This window comes from Linepithema humile, chromosome 8 (assembly GCF_040581485.1).
Source record: "Linepithema humile isolate Giens D197 chromosome 8, Lhum_UNIL_v1.0, whole genome shotgun sequence".
Taxonomy (NCBI): Eukaryota; Metazoa; Arthropoda; class Insecta; order Hymenoptera; family Formicidae; genus Linepithema; species Linepithema humile.
This window is the reverse complement of record NC_090135.1, coordinates 12,071,618-12,089,356: the sequence shown is the minus strand read 5'-3', so window position 1 is coordinate 12,089,356 and position 17,739 is coordinate 12,071,618. Positions and strand designations below refer to the sequence as shown.

Below are 17,739 nucleotides of genomic sequence, written 5' to 3'. Positions count from 1 at the left end.
TAGAAATAGCTTTAAGTCCAATTTATTTTCTGTGAAAATCAAGAAAAGTTGTTCTGCAGCTATTTTGCGTGAATTGTGTTTAATCCTATTGTTTGTGCATCTTATTACATTAGCAAATTTAATAGAATGAAGGATAAAAGTTATTTGTAAGAGGCAATACTGAAAAAGATCGCGTTTATTCTCATCAATACAGGTGTACAATATTGTAGATATCAAAACATATGATAAACGGAATACACAATATAACATGATTGTTACAACAAGTACACTAGTCCATAAATTAAGAAGAGACTGAGTGTGTGTACATATTTCTCACATCTTTTCTCTTTACAAAATTCTCGGCAATATATGTACAATCGGTCTCGTCGACATAACATTACGTATGAAAAACAAGAAACCTTCAGCGTAATGCGTGAACAAATATTCTTATAATCTTACTTCTAAAGCTAAATATGTATCTCTTACTAAGGAACACACGGAGGATCGTCATCGGTTTTTTTCTTCATTCGAATATAACAATACGTGCAATGCGCAAAAAAAACATTTGCACATCGCATTTTTTTTCAAATTTTACACGAAGAAAAAAATGACACAAGAGGAAAAATATCTTTTTATTTTTCTCTCCGGTATGCTGTAAGTTTGTTAGTTAATATAATGTCTATTAATATAAAAATAAAAACAATATATTCCAATAGAAACATCTTGCAGCAATATTTTTTTCGGTAAAACCTATTAAAGAAGAAAATACGATGTGCAAATATTCTTGAACATCTTCGTTATGTATCTTGCGCGTTTTAACTGGAGTGATGCATAAAAAGACGTGTTTATACGCTTACAAAATCTATGGATAGTAAGTGAAGACATGCGGATATGTTCGACAGGCAAGTATATCCGCTCACAGGAAATACATCGGCAGTGTGATTTCAATTAGCATCTACTGTTTCAGTAGATCGCAAATGGAAGATGTAAGTCGTTCCTTAATCAGCAGTAGTACTCATTTTTTTATCGAGCACTCAAAAAGAAAATACATACGAATTAGATTAGAAAATTAAATTGTTAAATTTTCAAGTTCTTAACAGAATTTGACAACCGAAGATTGCACGTGAGAAAAAAATTCAATAAACAAAATAAGCAAATATAAACAAATGAATAATCTCTCGGGTGAAATTGACGTGATTCGGCGAGTACTCAACGATTAATCAGCGTTAGCGAGATGTATAAATAGTGTGAACACAATAACCCGACGTTGATTAGCGCGACGCTTATCGCGTTAACGCAACAGCATAATGCACAGCACTATGATGTTCAATATTAGCGAGCCGCAGAGCAATGCGGACAGCCAAACGGGACTCGTGACAACCGTGGTGGTCGTGTGACCGACGTACACTGTCGGTGTTGGGTCGTCCGAATTTCCGACGCTCGACCCGCGAACGTGGCACTTATGGACGTGATTATCCAGATCGCGCGTCGCTGGAATCGGCGACGGCGACTGTGAGCAATTCTTCGCGGCATCGTTGCGCCGCGACTGCACACGAGGTAACGGTGTGTGTGAGGACCATCGCGTAGCGTCCGACACAACGGAGCAGCGATCGAGCTCGTTCAGCACGGATGGCTCGCGGGACGGTGCGAGATTCGAAGAGCTGGCTGAGCCAAAACCGGAACTCTGACTGGATGATCGCGATAGCGATATCGGTGGCGGCGACGGCGGCGTGGTCATCATACCGTCCTGCCAGTAACCGCCGGCCACCCACGAGGTCTGCGTCACCGACCTGAGCTTTGGCGGCGACAGAATGTTTCTTCTATTAAACGCGTTAATGGATTTTTTGAACAGATTCTCAGAGCTCACTGCGCTGTAGATTTTTCTCTCGAAAATAGTCGGCGCCACTCTTGCGTTTCTGTTGCAAGTCGGCGAATCCTCACTCAGAAAGAGAGTGCTCAAACTATCGTTCAAACAACAGTTATCTGGTGGACTGCTCTGAGAGACGGAGTTCGGATTACTATTGCTCCCAGTGGTCATAGATAACTTCTGTTTTGATCTAAAAGAAATAGAAATCATACATATAATACAATACTAAATATAAAAATAATAAATATGTATAACAATAAAAATAAAAATATGTAAAAGAAGATAAATTTAAAATATTTTTTGTAATACAAAATAGTAAAAGAGCCAATGATAAAGTTAAAACTTTTTTGTATAAAAAATAGAAATACAGAAGTAATAAATGTTCATACACACAGGAAAAACATAAAATACTTGCATTGCTGAATGTGATTTAATTTCAGTGGAAGATAGTTTGCTTGCTGCACAGACTGCCGATTCAAAACTGCTATCCATTTCGTCTGAAAAACTGTTATTTTTGCTTTCATTATTATACAAAAACTGAGATGCGATTGTGTCCCGTGAAAGCGATTTAAGCTTCTTAAACGCCACTGAGCCGCTGAATTTATTCTCATGTAAACTAGGTTTTACATTCAAGAAACCTATAATAAATACGCATATTGTTATCTGAAAAAAAGATAACACCAAATTAAATAATGTCTTTTAAATAAAGATTAATATAGATTTATATATAAAGATTTAAATTAACTTAATAAAGATTTAAATATTTTTCATCTTGTACACAGCTCACCATGTGATACTGTGCAATGTGTTCTGCTGTAAGCCAGTCATTCTGAAGAATTGTTAAATTCTTGGCAGATATAAGACTCATCATGCAGAACCGTAAAAATGTCAATAACACATCGAATGTCTTCCTCTTCATCAAACTCGTCCAACAAACATGCAGGTGAAAGAACAATCCACCGATTGGCAACCATACACAGTCATGATTGTACATGATAGTCGAGTCGAGGATTATTGAGATAACTCGAGAAATTGTTTTTGATCGTCTCTGCAAGAGAACAAACGATTATTCATTGCAAACAATAAATATAAAAAACAGAAATTTAGATATAACAATAATTTATTTTTTTTGCAAATATACTTACACTGATAAGCGCCTGAACTGGTTTTTGCCTAAAGAATAACATTTTATAGTAAGTGAGCCACAATGCTTGTTTACGTAGCACATCTCGCACTACTGATTTACAATTATTGCAGAGTGGATATCTTTTTTCCAAGTATTCTGTAAACATTTTTAGCTCCGTACTATAAAGATTTTCGTCTTTAGGCTCAAAATTGGATAATTCCAATAGTTTCAAGTTTTCCCGCTTGTTACAGCCCATACAGAGATTACTCTTAGGAATATTGTATGCTTCCTTATTTCCTCGCGGTGACTGACAGTACTTTGTAGACGTGTGTAATGTTGTATATTGCTCTGGAATATCGTATGCATAGTCGCCGTTCTAAAAGAAACATTGATTTTATATGGATCAATATCCTAATAAAAAACTTCTGTTAGATAAGTTTTTAGAGTTTACCTTGCAGAAACCATTGTACTGCTCACACCAAGAACACAACCACCAATCCAAATCTTGTCTGTGGATCTTTGTGTTCTCATTGCAAAACCAGCAGTTTACTTTCACAGGCCATCTCGATCTGTGAGATATAATCACCATGAATAACATTCTTTTAAAGATAAAATGTAAAAAGTAAATAATACATATGTAATTAAATATACATATCCCTTAGAAATATACAGAAATTTATGAAAATCACTCACTTTATCCTATGAAAAATCGTCAAACATGTAACAATGATTAAAAGAACTGGAGCAAACACAGACACATAATCAAACACCAAATTAAAATTTAGTGATTCAGATTCCATCGCGTTTGTCAGAGATAAAAGCATCTCAAAGCAGCAGAAAACGCTTCTCTAAAAAGATCCGTAGAGTAGTCTAATATTAACTATACGCTGTGTCTCCCGCCAAGCAACCCAAAGGTAGCTCCGCCATAACCTAAAAAAATCGACAACTCGAATGTAATGCCACACTGAATTCATATGATAAACAAAGCATAAATATTATCCTCGTGAAATTACATTAATGCAAATTAAAGCCTCCTTGAAGCTTACCGGCCGTTACATCGATCTTTTAATTAGTAAATTCCATCCGGCAATCTATCTTACTATCACGCCGCGCTTGGCACGTGTCAAAAAAGAGGAGGGGTTGCAGCAACTTCAAACTACAACTGCACTATTGCAACTTAAAAAAATGTCACTAATGATCTAGTTACATTCTTCCCAGTTACTTTTACAGATATTCGCAAAAAGATTACACAACATGATAATCACATAACCTATACGTCAGTTATTGCGTGAGTTCTCCTATTCACCACACCGCGACGCTACTAACGTCACGTTCATGGACGTTGTTCGCTTCTGTTAATCTGTGCGGTGTTAGGCAAATGCGACTATTTCGTTCTCGCAACGAAAATATTCCCAATCAAAGGGGACGCTACGCTATATGTATTGATTATCGGTGAGCTGCACGTGTTCCGCTATTTCTATTAGATTGTGTCATCATGACACGACATTCCCGCCGTAACCTTTGTGTCGCCATTTTAACACCCACGCAAATTGCTATATGTACGCGGAATTCGCCGATCATTGAAGAATGTGTTGTATATACACATTCAGCATATAACTATGTACACACATAACTATGATTGTATCATTAACATTTTTTTGCTTTTATATGTGTGGTGTATGCGTGCGAGCAATAGTATAAACTCTTTCTATAATATATTTATTATTGCAAAATTTAGAATTTTTTATTCCTCTAATAAAAAATTAGTTTTATGCAGTATTAGTAATATTGTTTTATAGAGAATATATAATTAATACATTAATCTTATTTTTAGAGTGCTTGACACAGTCTATCAAAGATGTTGAGTCCAGAGGAAGCAAACAAATGTGTTTCAGACACACAAGAGACTTACTACGAAGGTGCCAATGAGGATACCAAAGAAAAAACTTGTAAGGAGACACAAAACACTAAGGCGAACGAAAGTCAGGATTTTCATCTTATGCTTGAAGATGAGAGCATGAGAGAGAGTGAGAAAATAAAACAAGCACAGGACAAAGAGGCTACTCAGCAGAAACCTTTAGTTGAACAGTTGAATGTGCAACAGATACCAGATGCATCGCAATTGAAGACAAATGATGAAGTAATAACTACAAATAATAAAGAAACTAAAAATAATGAGGATAAAAAATCAACACAGAACGAGGCTGTTAAAGAGGCGGAAGGAAATATATCTGACGACATATGCGATTCAAAGAAAAAGGATGAGCTTTCAGACGAAGACGAAATAATCCAAGGTACACCATTTCAAGATTATTCACCAAAAGCAGTGAGCAACATTGATGTCACAAGTTTGAAGCGTAAAGCTGGCTCTTTTGAAGAACCACTCGCTAAAGTTCCTAAAACACTATCGCAGGAAGACACAGCGAATGTGAAGAAACGTTGCGAAGAGGAGGAAAATCGCCAGTCTTGCGAGTCTGACAATTCATATGAGGATTTGTTTAAAGACATCGAAAAGAATGTCATAATAGAAGAAACTCAAGATGTTGGCTATCTGGAGTTGACACAGAATTGCCTGAAAAACCATCCTGAACACGCAGCAAAAGCAACCAATGACAAAGTTTGCGAGCCCCAGGACGAGCAAATAAATCAACAACAGACCTTTCCTGAGATACATGATGTCGAAAAAGATGAGAATCTGAATCTTTCCACAAAGATAACTGACACCAGCGCGAACGACAGCATTGTCGTCAACATGAATTCCATAATTGAGAATGACTCGCGAACGGAAGATAATAGTTTGTCACTTGAAACGAAGGAAAACATAATCGCTATCGTCAATGAGGGACCCAAAATCGAAATATTGAACGAGATAAACCAATCTATAGAAGTAAAAAACACAAAAACGGTATCAAACGAGAGCAACAAACCAAAGCAAACGAGTGAAATTGAAATAATTGAGAAGATCTCCGACAACGAGGAGATTCCATCTTCACAGACCAATGTTCCTGAGACCATACCTATCTCCAGGAAATCACGTACAAGTATAGAAGTGATATACGATAGCGTGAATGATGAGTTGCGATCGAAAGGGAAAATCGACGACGAGGTGCAGATTGAAGACGACGGTGTGAAAATCGTGGACTCATCAGCGGAAGTGGTCGAAATCGTGGATGACTCGCGCGATAAGATCATCGACGACACGAGCGAGAAGAGCGCTGACGATTCGCACAGCAGGATTCGCATCCTCGAATCGTTAGAGAAGGGCGGCGAGGTAAAGACGGTGTACCAAAGCAGCCTTGAGAACAAGACCTGTAGCGATATCAGCTGCCGTTCCACGGCGGAGAGCGCAAAGGAGTCATCGTTGGACTCCAAGTTGACAATGGAAAAGCGATTGGTTAACGGTAGCACGGAATCTAAACGCAGCGAATCCACTGACGCCACTCTGAGCGTGGAATCGGACACAAATTTATCTGGCTGCGAGACGCCGACTCCCAACGTCACCGTACATGAAAACGCAACGAAACCGAGCAACAGTGATGCAAAGAGTGGTTCCTTCGCTTTCAAGGATCCGGACAACAACGAGCTTCTCAGCATTAGCGATCACGATTCGTCCAATACAGAGGACAAGAACTACTTATTCACCAAGGTGAACTATAAAACGCTTTTGTTACTTGAGTCATTCATATTAACCGTATATTCACTGCAACAGATTGTGATACAAATTTTACTATAAAAATTTTGCTTGCTAAAATAAGTAACAATATCTTTCTTATCGTTGGAACACTTGATCGATTTTATTTGGTGAAATGCTATTGCCTTCGTCAATTAAATTTAAATTCGGTCGTGAAAACATTCGATTCTAACACACACGTATTAGTATGACGAGTTTCAATATAAGCACCTTGTTTTTATCCTCGTATAAATTTACTTTGTACTCAGAATTCTCATTTGTTGAAAATGAAAAATAGTAGTACATTACCATAAATATCATAAAGTGAAGAAATTTATTGCAAATTATATTTATGAAAAAAATATTGTTACAGATATTAGAGCGGGAGGTTGATATGTATCTCAAGCTCAAGTGTCTGATAATCATTGATGAGAAAACGAAGGAGTGCATGAGCAAGGAGTTAATAGCGGTGCAGTGCGAGCCTACGTTGGCAGAAAACTCATCGGCAATAGGCAAACAGAAGAACGAGGACAGTCAGGGATCACTAGCGGATATCTCCGACAACAGGGATTCATCTCCTGGTTCAGTGAACACAAATCCTCAATTATTCCAGCTCCCGTCCCGATTGTCGATGATGTCGACCGTAAGTTCATCCAGCTCCGCGTCCAGCGCCGCCTCTCTTGCCGCGCGTCTCGCTCTAAAGAACATTCCGTTCCCAATACCGGTCGGCCCGGCGAAACATGCACGGAAAACCACGCAGGAAGGTGGTCCACTGTCGAAGGACAAGCAGGCGCTGGAGGAGATCTGTGATGATCGCATGACGCGCGAATGGAAAAACCAACATTTGCTCACCACGAAGGTGCTGAATTACGCGAACGCGGAACTGTTTCCCGCCGGTACGGAAGCTTGCATAAACGTCAGCAACGAGCGGCTGGACGATCATCATCATCACTTGCAGAAGAGCAGTATGCGCTCGTCGACACCGGAGGCGGCTGTATCTGAACTCGAGCTGGCTGTCACGCCGAAGAGCACGAAGAAGGGTAAGGCGGTGAAGCGAGCAAGAAGCAAAATAACAAAATCCACTGCACAGACGAACGGTGAAAACGACAACGTCCCATCGAATTCTGAAATCGACGTAAACACGTCGCCAAGTCGAAAGAAGAGCAAGCTGGAGAATGATGACAAGCTGCTGATAAGCGACACCGACGTGCTGGCAAACTCGTCACCGCAAAACACGCAAATCAACGATCTCGTTGGCAAGATTGTGTTCGCCAAATGGTCGGACAAGAACTACTATCCTGGCACGGTGATTGACCGAGTCAAGACCAAGTACAAAGTGAATTTCTACGACGGTAAGAGCAAGTTACTCATACCGGAATTCGTGATACCGATACTAAAGACGCTGCGTGAGGGCCTATCTGTGTACGCGACTACAGGAGCTGACGACTACGGTTCTTGCGGCATCATCGTCGACGTGCAGACAAGCAAGTGCAATGCCGACGATGTGTATTATACGGTGGCGACCGACGAGGGCGAACGATTGCGCGTGCAGATACATGATATCTCCCTGTCGGCCGATCAGGCGCTGGTGCTGAAGGAGGAGATGGATGCCGAGAGCAAGGGTTCCCTGCCGAGCACGCCGAAGGCGTTTGGTCAGGTGACACTTGACAACATGGTGGATGGCAAACGACGCTCCAAACGTATCGGCGGTACACCGAGCTTCTTGACGCCCAAGTCTAGAAGCAATGCGGCCGGGACGAGCGGCAATTCAGCTAGCAAGATTAAAGCAGAGCCATCAGTGTCTGGTGTATTGACCAAATTGAAGAAGAACGCGTTATCCGAGAACGAAAGCATGTCGAGCGACTCGAATATCGAAGTGATTCAGGACGAGTATGTGCTGCGGGGCGTGCAACACGAGATAAACGGCACGCCGTATGAGCAGAGGATCAAAGGGTCGCAGAATAAAGTCAAGAGCAAGCCGCGCAGTAAAAAAAGAAAGAACGAAGACCCACAGATAAACGCGGATCTTGGTCCGATCCCGCCGAGTAACTCCAACATATTCAAAGGCATGTCGTTCATTCTCACTTGCGCGTCTTTGGAGTCACTCGACAGGTATCTTCCTCTTTTTTTATTTTTTTTATTTATGGATCATTCCAGTGTTACAAGTAAGAAACGCCAAAAAGCATTAGCAAAACATCATTATATAAGCGTTAGTAAAATTCAGTATGTAATTAGGAAATTTCTGTTAATATATTATATATTTCTGTCAAAAATATAAAATAATAGATAAAAATGTTAATGTAAAAATATAGTGTAAAAATGTAAATTTCTCTTACCTTCTTTTTCTTTATTTCTTATTTTTGTTGTTTCAGATTTAAAGACTTAAAGAGGGCTGCGAGCACAGAAACGGAAAACATCGAGACAGACATTGAGACCGAGAATGAAGAGGACTGGCTGGAACGACCATTCGTGCGCGACAGATTGCAAGCGCAGATCCTGGCAGGCGGGGGTAAACTTTACGAAGAGTTCAATCAGATACCGCAGGAAGAGTATAAGAGCACAAAACTCATCACGAATGTGCCGAACACCACGGCGAAGAGCATACTGTGCCTGTCTGTCGGTATACATGCGTACCATCATAACTGGATCATCAGATGTTGCTTACAAGTGAGATAATATTTCTTCTTGCACATTAATTATTTTTTCAACTGTAAGAAACTTTATTTTAAAAATAAAGCTACATCTTTTTGTATTTTTGTTTTATTAAATTTTTCTTTATATTATCGTGTAATTTTTCGCGATCGTGTATTTTTAGAAAAAAGTTGTGAGTGCGGCGGAAGAAGCGCTTCCAGTTGGCTGGAGTCTACATAAAAAGGATTACGTAGAATCATTCCAAGCCAGTGATAGTAGACCGTTGACCGAAACGATTGTCATTATTCCAACATTAAAATGTGATGCGCAATTTGCTACTTTCTGGCGGCAAGTTTGCGAAAATGCCGGAGCCATCGTTATAATTGCAGAAAGTCCAGGTATTTTATTTCTTCGTTAAATATTCATGGTAAATTTATATTTCAATAAATATAAATGCATATATTTGACTCAAATAGTTTTATGTATACATAAAATTTATAAAAATAATATTAACAATATAATAGTAATAATCTTTATTTATGACAATGAAATTATAGAATATATATATATAATCGATTAAACCATGATATGTCTATACTATCTTTATCTGTATATGTTTATGCGTGATGCATATATATTGCATATACAGGGTGTCCCGCGTAAGTTGTACCACCGGGAACTGGGAGGTAGATGGGATTGAAATAAATATAAAAGTCCTTTACCGTTTTACGATATTTGCAATAATAAACGAGATATTAATTTTTACAATTGGACTAATGAGAGCGCGTCGAGAGAAGCGCTCGAACCGCTCGAGGTCTAGCCCGGCCTAGTCTATCATACATTGGCTGCGGGCGGCGCGTTGGAAAGGCAAGAATGGGAACGCGCCGTGGCTCGGCGCTCAGCTCACGTCTTGCCGCACCGCGCCTAACGTCTCGCGTCTATGCCGCTACGCACAATCGCGCTCTCATTAGTCCAATTGTAAAAATTAATATCTCGTTTATTATTACAAATATCGTAAAACGGTAAAGGACTTTTATATTTATTTCAATCCCATCTACCTCCCAGTTCCCGGTGGTACAACTTACGCGGGACACCCTGTATATTGCATCACGCATAAACATACAGATAAAGATAGTATAGACATATCATGGTTTAATCGATTGCAAGTAAGTTACGATTTACACGGAAGCTTAAAAACTTGCATTGTTTTTCAGAATCTATGAAATCAATGGACTTTGACAGCGATATCGTGATTGTGTCCAATCACACATGTCCATCGTGGGCCGTGAATAGAGCAAGTCAGCTGCAGATTCCAGTGCTGTCCACCACGTGGGTGATTCAATGTCTAATCGAGGGTAAACTTTGCCCCTACTATCAGCATCCACGTTACAAATATAACCATTTACCAAATTAAAGAGCTTCCGTTGACTGGAAAACCGTGATTTTTTTACATTCTACAATTTTTTCGATTTCACACGCAATAACTTAGACCAGTGCTTGGAATTAATTGCACATTTTAAGCGATTTTCATATATCAATGTCTCATTTCTCTCCTTGTGCGCGTTGTAGAAGCTAGAGCCAGCGCCGCCGAGCGTTAGGAGCGCCACTATCCGACAAATGAAGTGGTTCTTCTAATCTTTAAATTTTAATAATTGGGGTCCGTGCAAAAAAACACTATTTGTCGGATAATATCACTTCGAATGCTCAGCGGCTGTTGCCCTAGCTGCAACGTACGCGATAAGAAGAAAAAGGAGGCGTTGACATATAAAAATCGCTTGAAATGTACAACTAATTCTGAGCACTGACTTAGACTTTTGTACAATTTTGTATAAAAATACGACGTGCAAAGGCGTAAAACAATTTTATACACAATTAAAAACGCAGATTTCTAAAAAAAATTTTAAATGTAAGCGTATTTATCCGATGGTGATTGTGCCACATCGCAAAATTCTATAATCCTTTTTTCTATACACAGTATATATAGTCATGAAAAATCATGGTTTAATCTTTTTTTTTATGCACACACGTGCGCGCGCGCGTATACATACATACGTACATACGCTGCTCTAAAGAAATCAATTGCTTTGGCGCACGCATTTCACGTAATAGATCCGATCCTAATGTAACAATTTCTCTCTATTATCGCGAGAATATACCGTTCGAATAGCAAATATTCAATCGAAGTTGCCGGCAGACAATTCCCATATCAGTAAAATAAATTCTCTCCCTGCATTCGATGAACTCTTTATAAACAGACACGTCTACTATGTGTGAAAAGAGCTATTAATTGCCTCCTGTAATAGAATTTCATGTGAATTCTACTAAAAACGATCGCAGTTCATTGACATCGAAATGAATGTTTTTCCTCTATTGATGACATGAAATGTACAGGTGACATTTATACATGGGATAATTTCGAACGTACAGATGACATTTAAATATAGGATGATAATTTTAAAACCTACTTTAATCATAATATCAATAATAGCGTAGACGGTGATTATAACAACGAATTGATAGACAAAAAGACGACATGTTAAAATGTCTCGTAAAATTTTATTTTAGAAAATGCATGAAACAAAATCTTTCGTCGCTTTCTCTACAGCTTCGAGCTGTCCTCGCTTCAGTATTTGAGAATGTGCTATATTCGATTATTAGTTCTACTATATATTTTATTATATTAATATAATTATTGATTTGAATAACACAGGAAACATTTTTTTCTTATCGAATCGGTTATTAGTGCTAAAATCTGTATTATTTAGGAAAAAATGTATAAATATGTATATAAATAATTATTTAGAAAAAAGTGGCATCTGTTCTATTTTAAATCTTGTCTGCATGATCAGGTGAAAGTTTTAATACGATATTTCTAGTACCATGCAAACTCATTGTAGTACATTGAGTTCTCAAATCCTGAGGCGAAGAATATGTCGAAGCTACTTTTGTCATATTGAATCAGGCACAGTAAGCATTGTTTTAAATGCTTGTGCATTATTAAATATTCATATTTTATAAACAATTATATTATCCCATGTATCACGTATTAGACGTGACTGTTGAATTTCCACAATTAAAACAATGTTTTATGTGACTGATAGACTTTTTCGTTTCCTGCGAAAGTGCCTTGGCCAAGTACCTGTTACTGATTTTCAATTTTTGAAACAACAATTTGTACAATCATTTTATGTAATATCTCGTCAAGCATATCTTTTCAGTGAACGCAATAGCCTTTTTGAATTAACTTTCTGAATTAACATTTGCGATTATTGTTTAATTATTGCGGCTGTTGCGGTACGTCGCTGTTGTTATTGTTGATCCAATCTCATCTCTAGCAACTTCAAATCGAGTACAGTATTCAACTCTCGCGTTTTGGCATCTGCACGCAGGCCTTGAACATTCATCTGACTAAGTTTGACATTAATTATTGAATTCTCTCTATCGAGTATAAATAATATTTTTATGAAACGTAAGGAGTTTAAGTATCTTGAAAAACACAGTTGACGAGACGAGAAGAATGCGAAAGGCACTGCGCAATCGGCGGAATTTCAAGTGCCATCCAAGAACGGTAACTATGTATGTGTGGTGTGTGTGCGTACGAAAAAAGATGAGTGTACATAAATAAATATAAATAGATATAAATATAAATTATATATATATATATATATATATATAATGTATTATACTATTATATTATATTATGTATTATATATATATATATATATATATATATATATATACACATATACACATTTACTATACAAATTTTATTATCAAGTAAGCTGTAGCTATATTATGTACAATGATGTTTGGGGATAAAATACAGTAACATATTTTGGCAACCCTTCTTTTTTCTCTATTCACTGCTTTTTACCCTTCCGGTATTCCCCTTTTCTCACTCTTACAAAGTAAGTAAGTCTCACTTCGTTCAATCACAACTTAGTATAATACGTAAAAGTTTCTTAATTATTTTTGCGGATTACACCAAATGTTCTTTATACCAAAATGTTCAGCTTTATCTCGTTCTTAAAAGAGTCATTGCGACACTTATGGATTGTACCAATCGAGAAACAGTATTGAAAACGACATTACCAGGAGGAAGAAAAGACTCCACACGCGGATGCCGGCTTTCCGCTGAATCGCTTGCCGAATCTGCTCATTCGCCTCCCTGACATTTTCTGTAGAGCCTACCACCGTCGTCATTAATCGGTCAAGATCCCGGTCCTGATCCAAGACTTTTTCCGTGAAGATCTCTTGCAGCTCGGCAATGTGTACTACCTTGCTCTCAATCTGCTTGATTTCCTCGGTTACAGTATTTAACTCATTAAACAACTGTTCATTCTCCGATTCAAACATCTGCACATCTTCGGCCGATAATTCTTCCTCGTACGCCAGTGTACCGACGTCCCCATTAATCTCCTGGATCTTCATTGGGCTTGATTCATTTGAATCGCTTTTACTTTCGCGACGCTCATCTATCGATGATTTTTCTGTCATATATGAGATATACTTCTTTGCTGTCTTTTCCGACTCATCCACAGGATCCGAATGCAACTTGGCTATCCGTCGCGTCTCCATTGCACGCTTCACACGCATCGCTTTCTGCTCGGAATAAATTTTACAAACGTTCTTCAGGTAATCTTCAATTAATAATAGCATGATTTCGCGGTGTTCCACATTCTGTCGTGTGATATCTTCAGATGTGTTGGCAATTTCTCGCTTTAGTTCCTTTAACAACTGTGAACATGTACTCATGATACGCTGCGCACCCGCGTCGATCTCATCACGCTCTACGTCCGTCATATGCGGTGCCGTCGACAAGTAGCTGGAGAAATTTAGATATGCCCGGCGATTCTCCAACAAGAACTCGCGCAGCTTGCTGATCTGTGTGACCACTGCTTGTGCCTTCGCACAGAAAGCACTTTTAATTTCGACAGTTCTTCTGGATTGACATTTGACACTGTTATTTATCAGGATATTCAATTCCTTATTGCGCAGATTCACCGTCTTCACACAGGCTTTGAATAATGTACTCACATCCATGGCTGACAATTATCGCTTGTGTTCTTCCAAAATCGACTTGACTATCAATCTTCGTAGCGAGGATGTTAATAAATATTTTGTAAATATCGGACACTCATCCTACAAACAATGAAATCTATATCTGCGACACATGAAAACAAAAAGTAAACAAGTGATAAATATTATAATATTGTTATATATTGTTCAGAATAAGGACTGTTTAAATAAATTCAGAAACTTTTTTAAAACAATTACTTTAAAACAATGTCACTTACCTACTTTTGCCCTTTGAAAAACTTATTCATTATGTTTATAAATATTAACTTCATTAATAATAACAATATAATAATAAATAATTATCGTAATATTCTTTATAATTGTAATGCAATAGATTCCAGTTTCTTGAAAAGTAAAATAACAAGCAAATATGTATAATTATCACTTTTGATGTAAACACTTGTCACATAGTAACTTAAAAAGGCAGCGAAAGTAAGGTTATGCACAGCAGCATATTTACTTAAGGGTAGAAAGGGTAGGAAGTATTAATGTAAAAGTGCAGAAAATGAAGAACTACACAAGTTGTCCAATAAAGATCATTTCAATATCCAATAGAGACACATATTTTTTAGGAACTTTAACTAACGACATTTTATCCCGTAAAAAACAAATCTTTCTATTGGTTCCCGGAATAGTGCAACATTTTTTGTTTGATAAGTGCGTTCCAAAACTCATCGAAAAAAAATGCAATTTTTCACGAGTGTATATTAGATGTAGCATAAACCACAATGATAAAAAAACCTATATTTTAAAACTATAATCTATTATAAAATATTGTAATACATATTTAACATTTTAAAAATATACTTTAATAATTATATTATATTCTATGCATTAAATTATTTTGAAAATTTTGATATAGAATACTAAGGTAATGCAATACTACAGTTGTAGAATTATGTTATTGAAGAATAATGTTTATTAATTTTATTTTTAATTAGCTCGATAAGTTTATAACTTATTGAATCACGCATACTCAACAAAATCATTGAGCTTTATCAGCTGGTTGAAAATCAACCAAGAAAGCATTATACTGATCCATAATATTCAACTCTTCTAACTCATTAGTCTTATCATCGTATTGCGAGCCAACCGTCCACAGGGTTTCCAAATCGTAATGTTTTCTAGCAGAATCAGAAAAGATATGCAGAGCAATATTTCCTGCAATATAAAAAAATCATGTAATAATCTTGTCACAATTTTTAATATACAAAATTTAATTACCTAAATCTATTGCTATCCAATCTTTTGATTGCTCTCCTTCAATTTTAGGTATTTGGTCAGTCTGATGTTTTTTCAATTTATAAACCTTGCGTACAAAAGTGGCAAGTGCACTCATATGCTTCTGCGATTTTCCTGTCACAACAACAATGTAGTCCACATAAGCATATTCTTTTGGCACTGATGCAACAAAGATGTTTCTGGCTTTGTCTCGCTCTAGCAATGCGACGAGATCCTCAATGTCAAACACATCAGTAACACCATCTAAGATATACAATTTCATTGTTATTACATTATTAAAGGATATATATATATATATATATATATATAATCCTTTGCACACACACAGCATGTGTATTGGAACATTTATCTTATATATATGTTATTTTAAATCAAACTATATTATTATATTTTATTACATTCAATATCACATTACTATATTTTATAAAAATTACTGTGTTTTAATAATATAACATAAGTTATATAAATTTTTTGTATTATTATCACTGATTGCTTTAATATGGATGGCTCTCAATTTATGCTCACGACTTAGGTTTAGATCAGCGTAAGGATTATGGACTTCCTCTTGTGCCTGTAGTTCTTCAAGATTGATCCTCTGCCGTTCTTCGCTCACATCCAAGATTACGTCTGCATTCTCGGAGAAAAGCTTGTATTTTTCATTTATAGCAGCTGCAAGGTTATGATTATCACCCCTACGCACATTGTTATTCTCGTTGTCATACTTATTGCCTACATTATTCGAGAATCGTCTCGTTAATTTCAACTGAGAATACGTTAACGTCTTCGCGTAATTACCGCGCAATATTCGCCGCGTACAAAGAAGATTTTTCAAGATGCACGAACGCATGTCGACCAATTTGAAAAGTGAGGTTATAGATCGTAATATGATCGAAATGTATTTGTTACATTATACTCATTTTACAATTGTTACATTATACTCATTTTTGCACAGCAATTATGCATATATAAATTGTGCAAAAATTAAATATATATATATATATATATATATATATATATATATATATATATATATATATATATATAATTTTATTTTTACGTTCAAAATAATTTTACTTTTCAAATTTAATTTTTGATACTTGAATATCTATAAAAATACAAATGCACAAACACATTTTAGAGAAAATAAATATGAGATATTTGGATAAAAGACAAATTTTTATCTTGAATAGTTGATATATTTAACCAAACAAGATTTACATATATAAAATGCTCTCTGTGCAAAAAACATCCATTGAACTTGTATTTTGGAATTGCTGGTCAAAATGAAATGATGAAGAGTTTAGTCCGTCCACCAAAATTCTAGAAGTTCATCCATTGATTGAAGCAAACAGGTCTGTTCTTCCCACGGCTGAAATATTTCATAAGAATTGTTAGTTAAACAGACATTGATTCCTGGCACCGTGTAATAAAATTTATACTTACAGAGTCACGTGTGAAAATCCGTTTATTTGGACCTCGCACGCATCTTCCTCCTTTTGCGTTTTAGCCTACGCATCCTCTTCTTACGCCACTGCAAATTAAATACAAAAACATTAGCAATTTTTTTGTTAATAAAAATTTCCGTGTTCCTTTGTAAAAATTGCGATAAGTAGAACGCAGAAAATTTTTTCAAATTAACTAAAATAACGATAAAGAAACTAAATTCGATTAGCAAGCTTGTCGACACGTGACGAATTTTTTCGTCATGTGTAAACGAAGGTAGCTACACACGGACGCGAACGACGACTAATCCATTTCAATATCCATACATCTTACGTAGCGAAATAATCGTTTATGTTAACAAAATAAAATAAACATTAACAGTAGTTGATAATGACTTACCTTAGCTCTCATCTTACAAATTAAAGAGATCTATACACGTATAGAAACGTTCGATCACTTTGGATTTTCAGACTACAGTACTCGATGACTCTTCATATCAATATGGAAGAAGCAAAAGCACGTTCAGTTTTTCCAGGCAGGTTGCTTTTCGGGCATGCGCATACTCGTTTTTGGTACGTTGAAATAATTACAGACTAGACATTTCTCAAAATTACCAGAAAAGGAGCCAAAAGTTCTTTGTTCTGATTGGTCAAATTTCAATCTTCAATCTTCAATGTGTAGTCTGATATGGGCATTACGCCA

At 36.8% G+C, this 17,739-nt stretch overlaps 4 protein-coding genes and 1 long non-coding RNA gene across 11 annotated transcripts; 1 reads left to right on the top strand and 4 right to left on the bottom strand.

Moving 5' to 3' along the window:
• Positions 1-157: 157 nt before the first annotated feature.
• Positions 158-4,171, bottom strand: LOC105672383 (uncharacterized). 2 transcript variants are annotated; one of them, XM_012367282.2, is made up of 7 exons: positions 4,019-4,171; positions 3,666-3,902; positions 3,424-3,541; positions 2,992-3,348; positions 2,634-2,894; positions 2,262-2,509; positions 158-2,036 (listed from the first exon to the last, which is right to left on the bottom strand). In XM_012367282.2, the coding sequence occupies exons 2-7, from the start codon at positions 3,794-3,796 to the stop codon at positions 1,271-1,273; spliced, it is 1,881 nt and encodes a 626-aa protein (XP_012222705.1). In that variant the 5' UTR covers positions 3,797-3,902; positions 4,019-4,171; the 3' UTR covers positions 158-1,270. The 2 variants fall into 2 exon arrangements, with proteins under 2 accessions (XP_012222705.1, XP_012222704.1); XM_012367281.2 differs by having other exon boundaries at positions 3,986-4,125.
• A 74-nt stretch (positions 4,172-4,245) lies between these two features.
• LOC105672385 (TP53-binding protein 1-like) lies at positions 4,246-12,864 on the top strand. 4 transcript variants are annotated; one of them, XM_067360421.1, is made up of 6 exons: positions 4,249-4,424; positions 4,807-6,618; positions 7,016-8,754; positions 9,015-9,309; positions 9,458-9,671; positions 10,488-12,864. In XM_067360421.1, the coding sequence occupies exons 2-6, from the start codon at positions 4,831-4,833 to the stop codon at positions 10,685-10,687; spliced, it is 4,236 nt and encodes a 1,411-aa protein (XP_067216522.1). In that variant the 5' UTR covers positions 4,249-4,424; positions 4,807-4,830; the 3' UTR covers positions 10,688-12,864. The 4 variants fall into 4 exon arrangements, with proteins under 4 accessions (XP_067216525.1, XP_067216522.1, XP_067216524.1 ...); XM_067360423.1 differs by lacking the exon at positions 4,249-4,424 and adding an exon at positions 4,459-4,593; XM_067360422.1 differs by lacking the exon at positions 4,249-4,424 and adding an exon at positions 4,531-4,667.
• Positions 9,736-14,933, bottom strand: Syx18 (syntaxin 18). Of its 2 annotated transcripts, none has more exons than XM_012367248.2 (2): positions 14,571-14,933; positions 9,736-14,437 (listed from the first exon to the last, which is right to left on the bottom strand). In XM_012367248.2, the coding sequence occupies exon 2, from the start codon at positions 14,314-14,316 to the stop codon at positions 13,321-13,323; it is 996 nt and encodes a 331-aa protein (XP_012222671.1). In that variant the 5' UTR covers positions 14,317-14,437; positions 14,571-14,933; the 3' UTR covers positions 9,736-13,320. The 2 variants fall into 2 exon arrangements, with proteins under 2 accessions (XP_012222671.1, XP_012222672.1); XM_012367249.2 differs by having other exon boundaries at positions 9,736-14,415.
• Positions 14,934-15,248: 315 nt separating this feature from the next.
• LOC105672364 (ribosomal silencing factor RsfS-like protein, 312) lies at positions 15,249-16,491 on the bottom strand. Of its 2 annotated transcripts, XM_067360432.1 has the most exons (4): positions 16,390-16,484; positions 16,120-16,263; positions 15,577-15,837; positions 15,249-15,513 (listed from the first exon to the last, which is right to left on the bottom strand). In XM_067360432.1, the coding sequence occupies exons 1-4, from the start codon at positions 16,439-16,441 to the stop codon at positions 15,338-15,340; spliced, it is 633 nt and encodes a 210-aa protein (XP_067216533.1). In that variant the 5' UTR covers positions 16,442-16,484; the 3' UTR covers positions 15,249-15,337. The 2 variants fall into 2 exon arrangements, with proteins under 2 accessions (XP_067216533.1, XP_012222674.1); XM_012367251.2 differs by having other exon boundaries at positions 16,120-16,491.
• Positions 16,492-16,768: 277 nt separating this feature from the next.
• On the bottom strand, positions 16,769-17,598 carry LOC105672365 (uncharacterized). The gene is made up of 3 exons (XR_001100814.2): positions 17,437-17,598; positions 17,038-17,125; positions 16,769-16,963 (listed from the first exon to the last, which is right to left on the bottom strand). It is a non-coding gene; the product is annotated as an uncharacterized lncRNA (long non-coding RNA).
• Between the last annotated feature and the right edge of the window lie 141 nt (positions 17,599-17,739).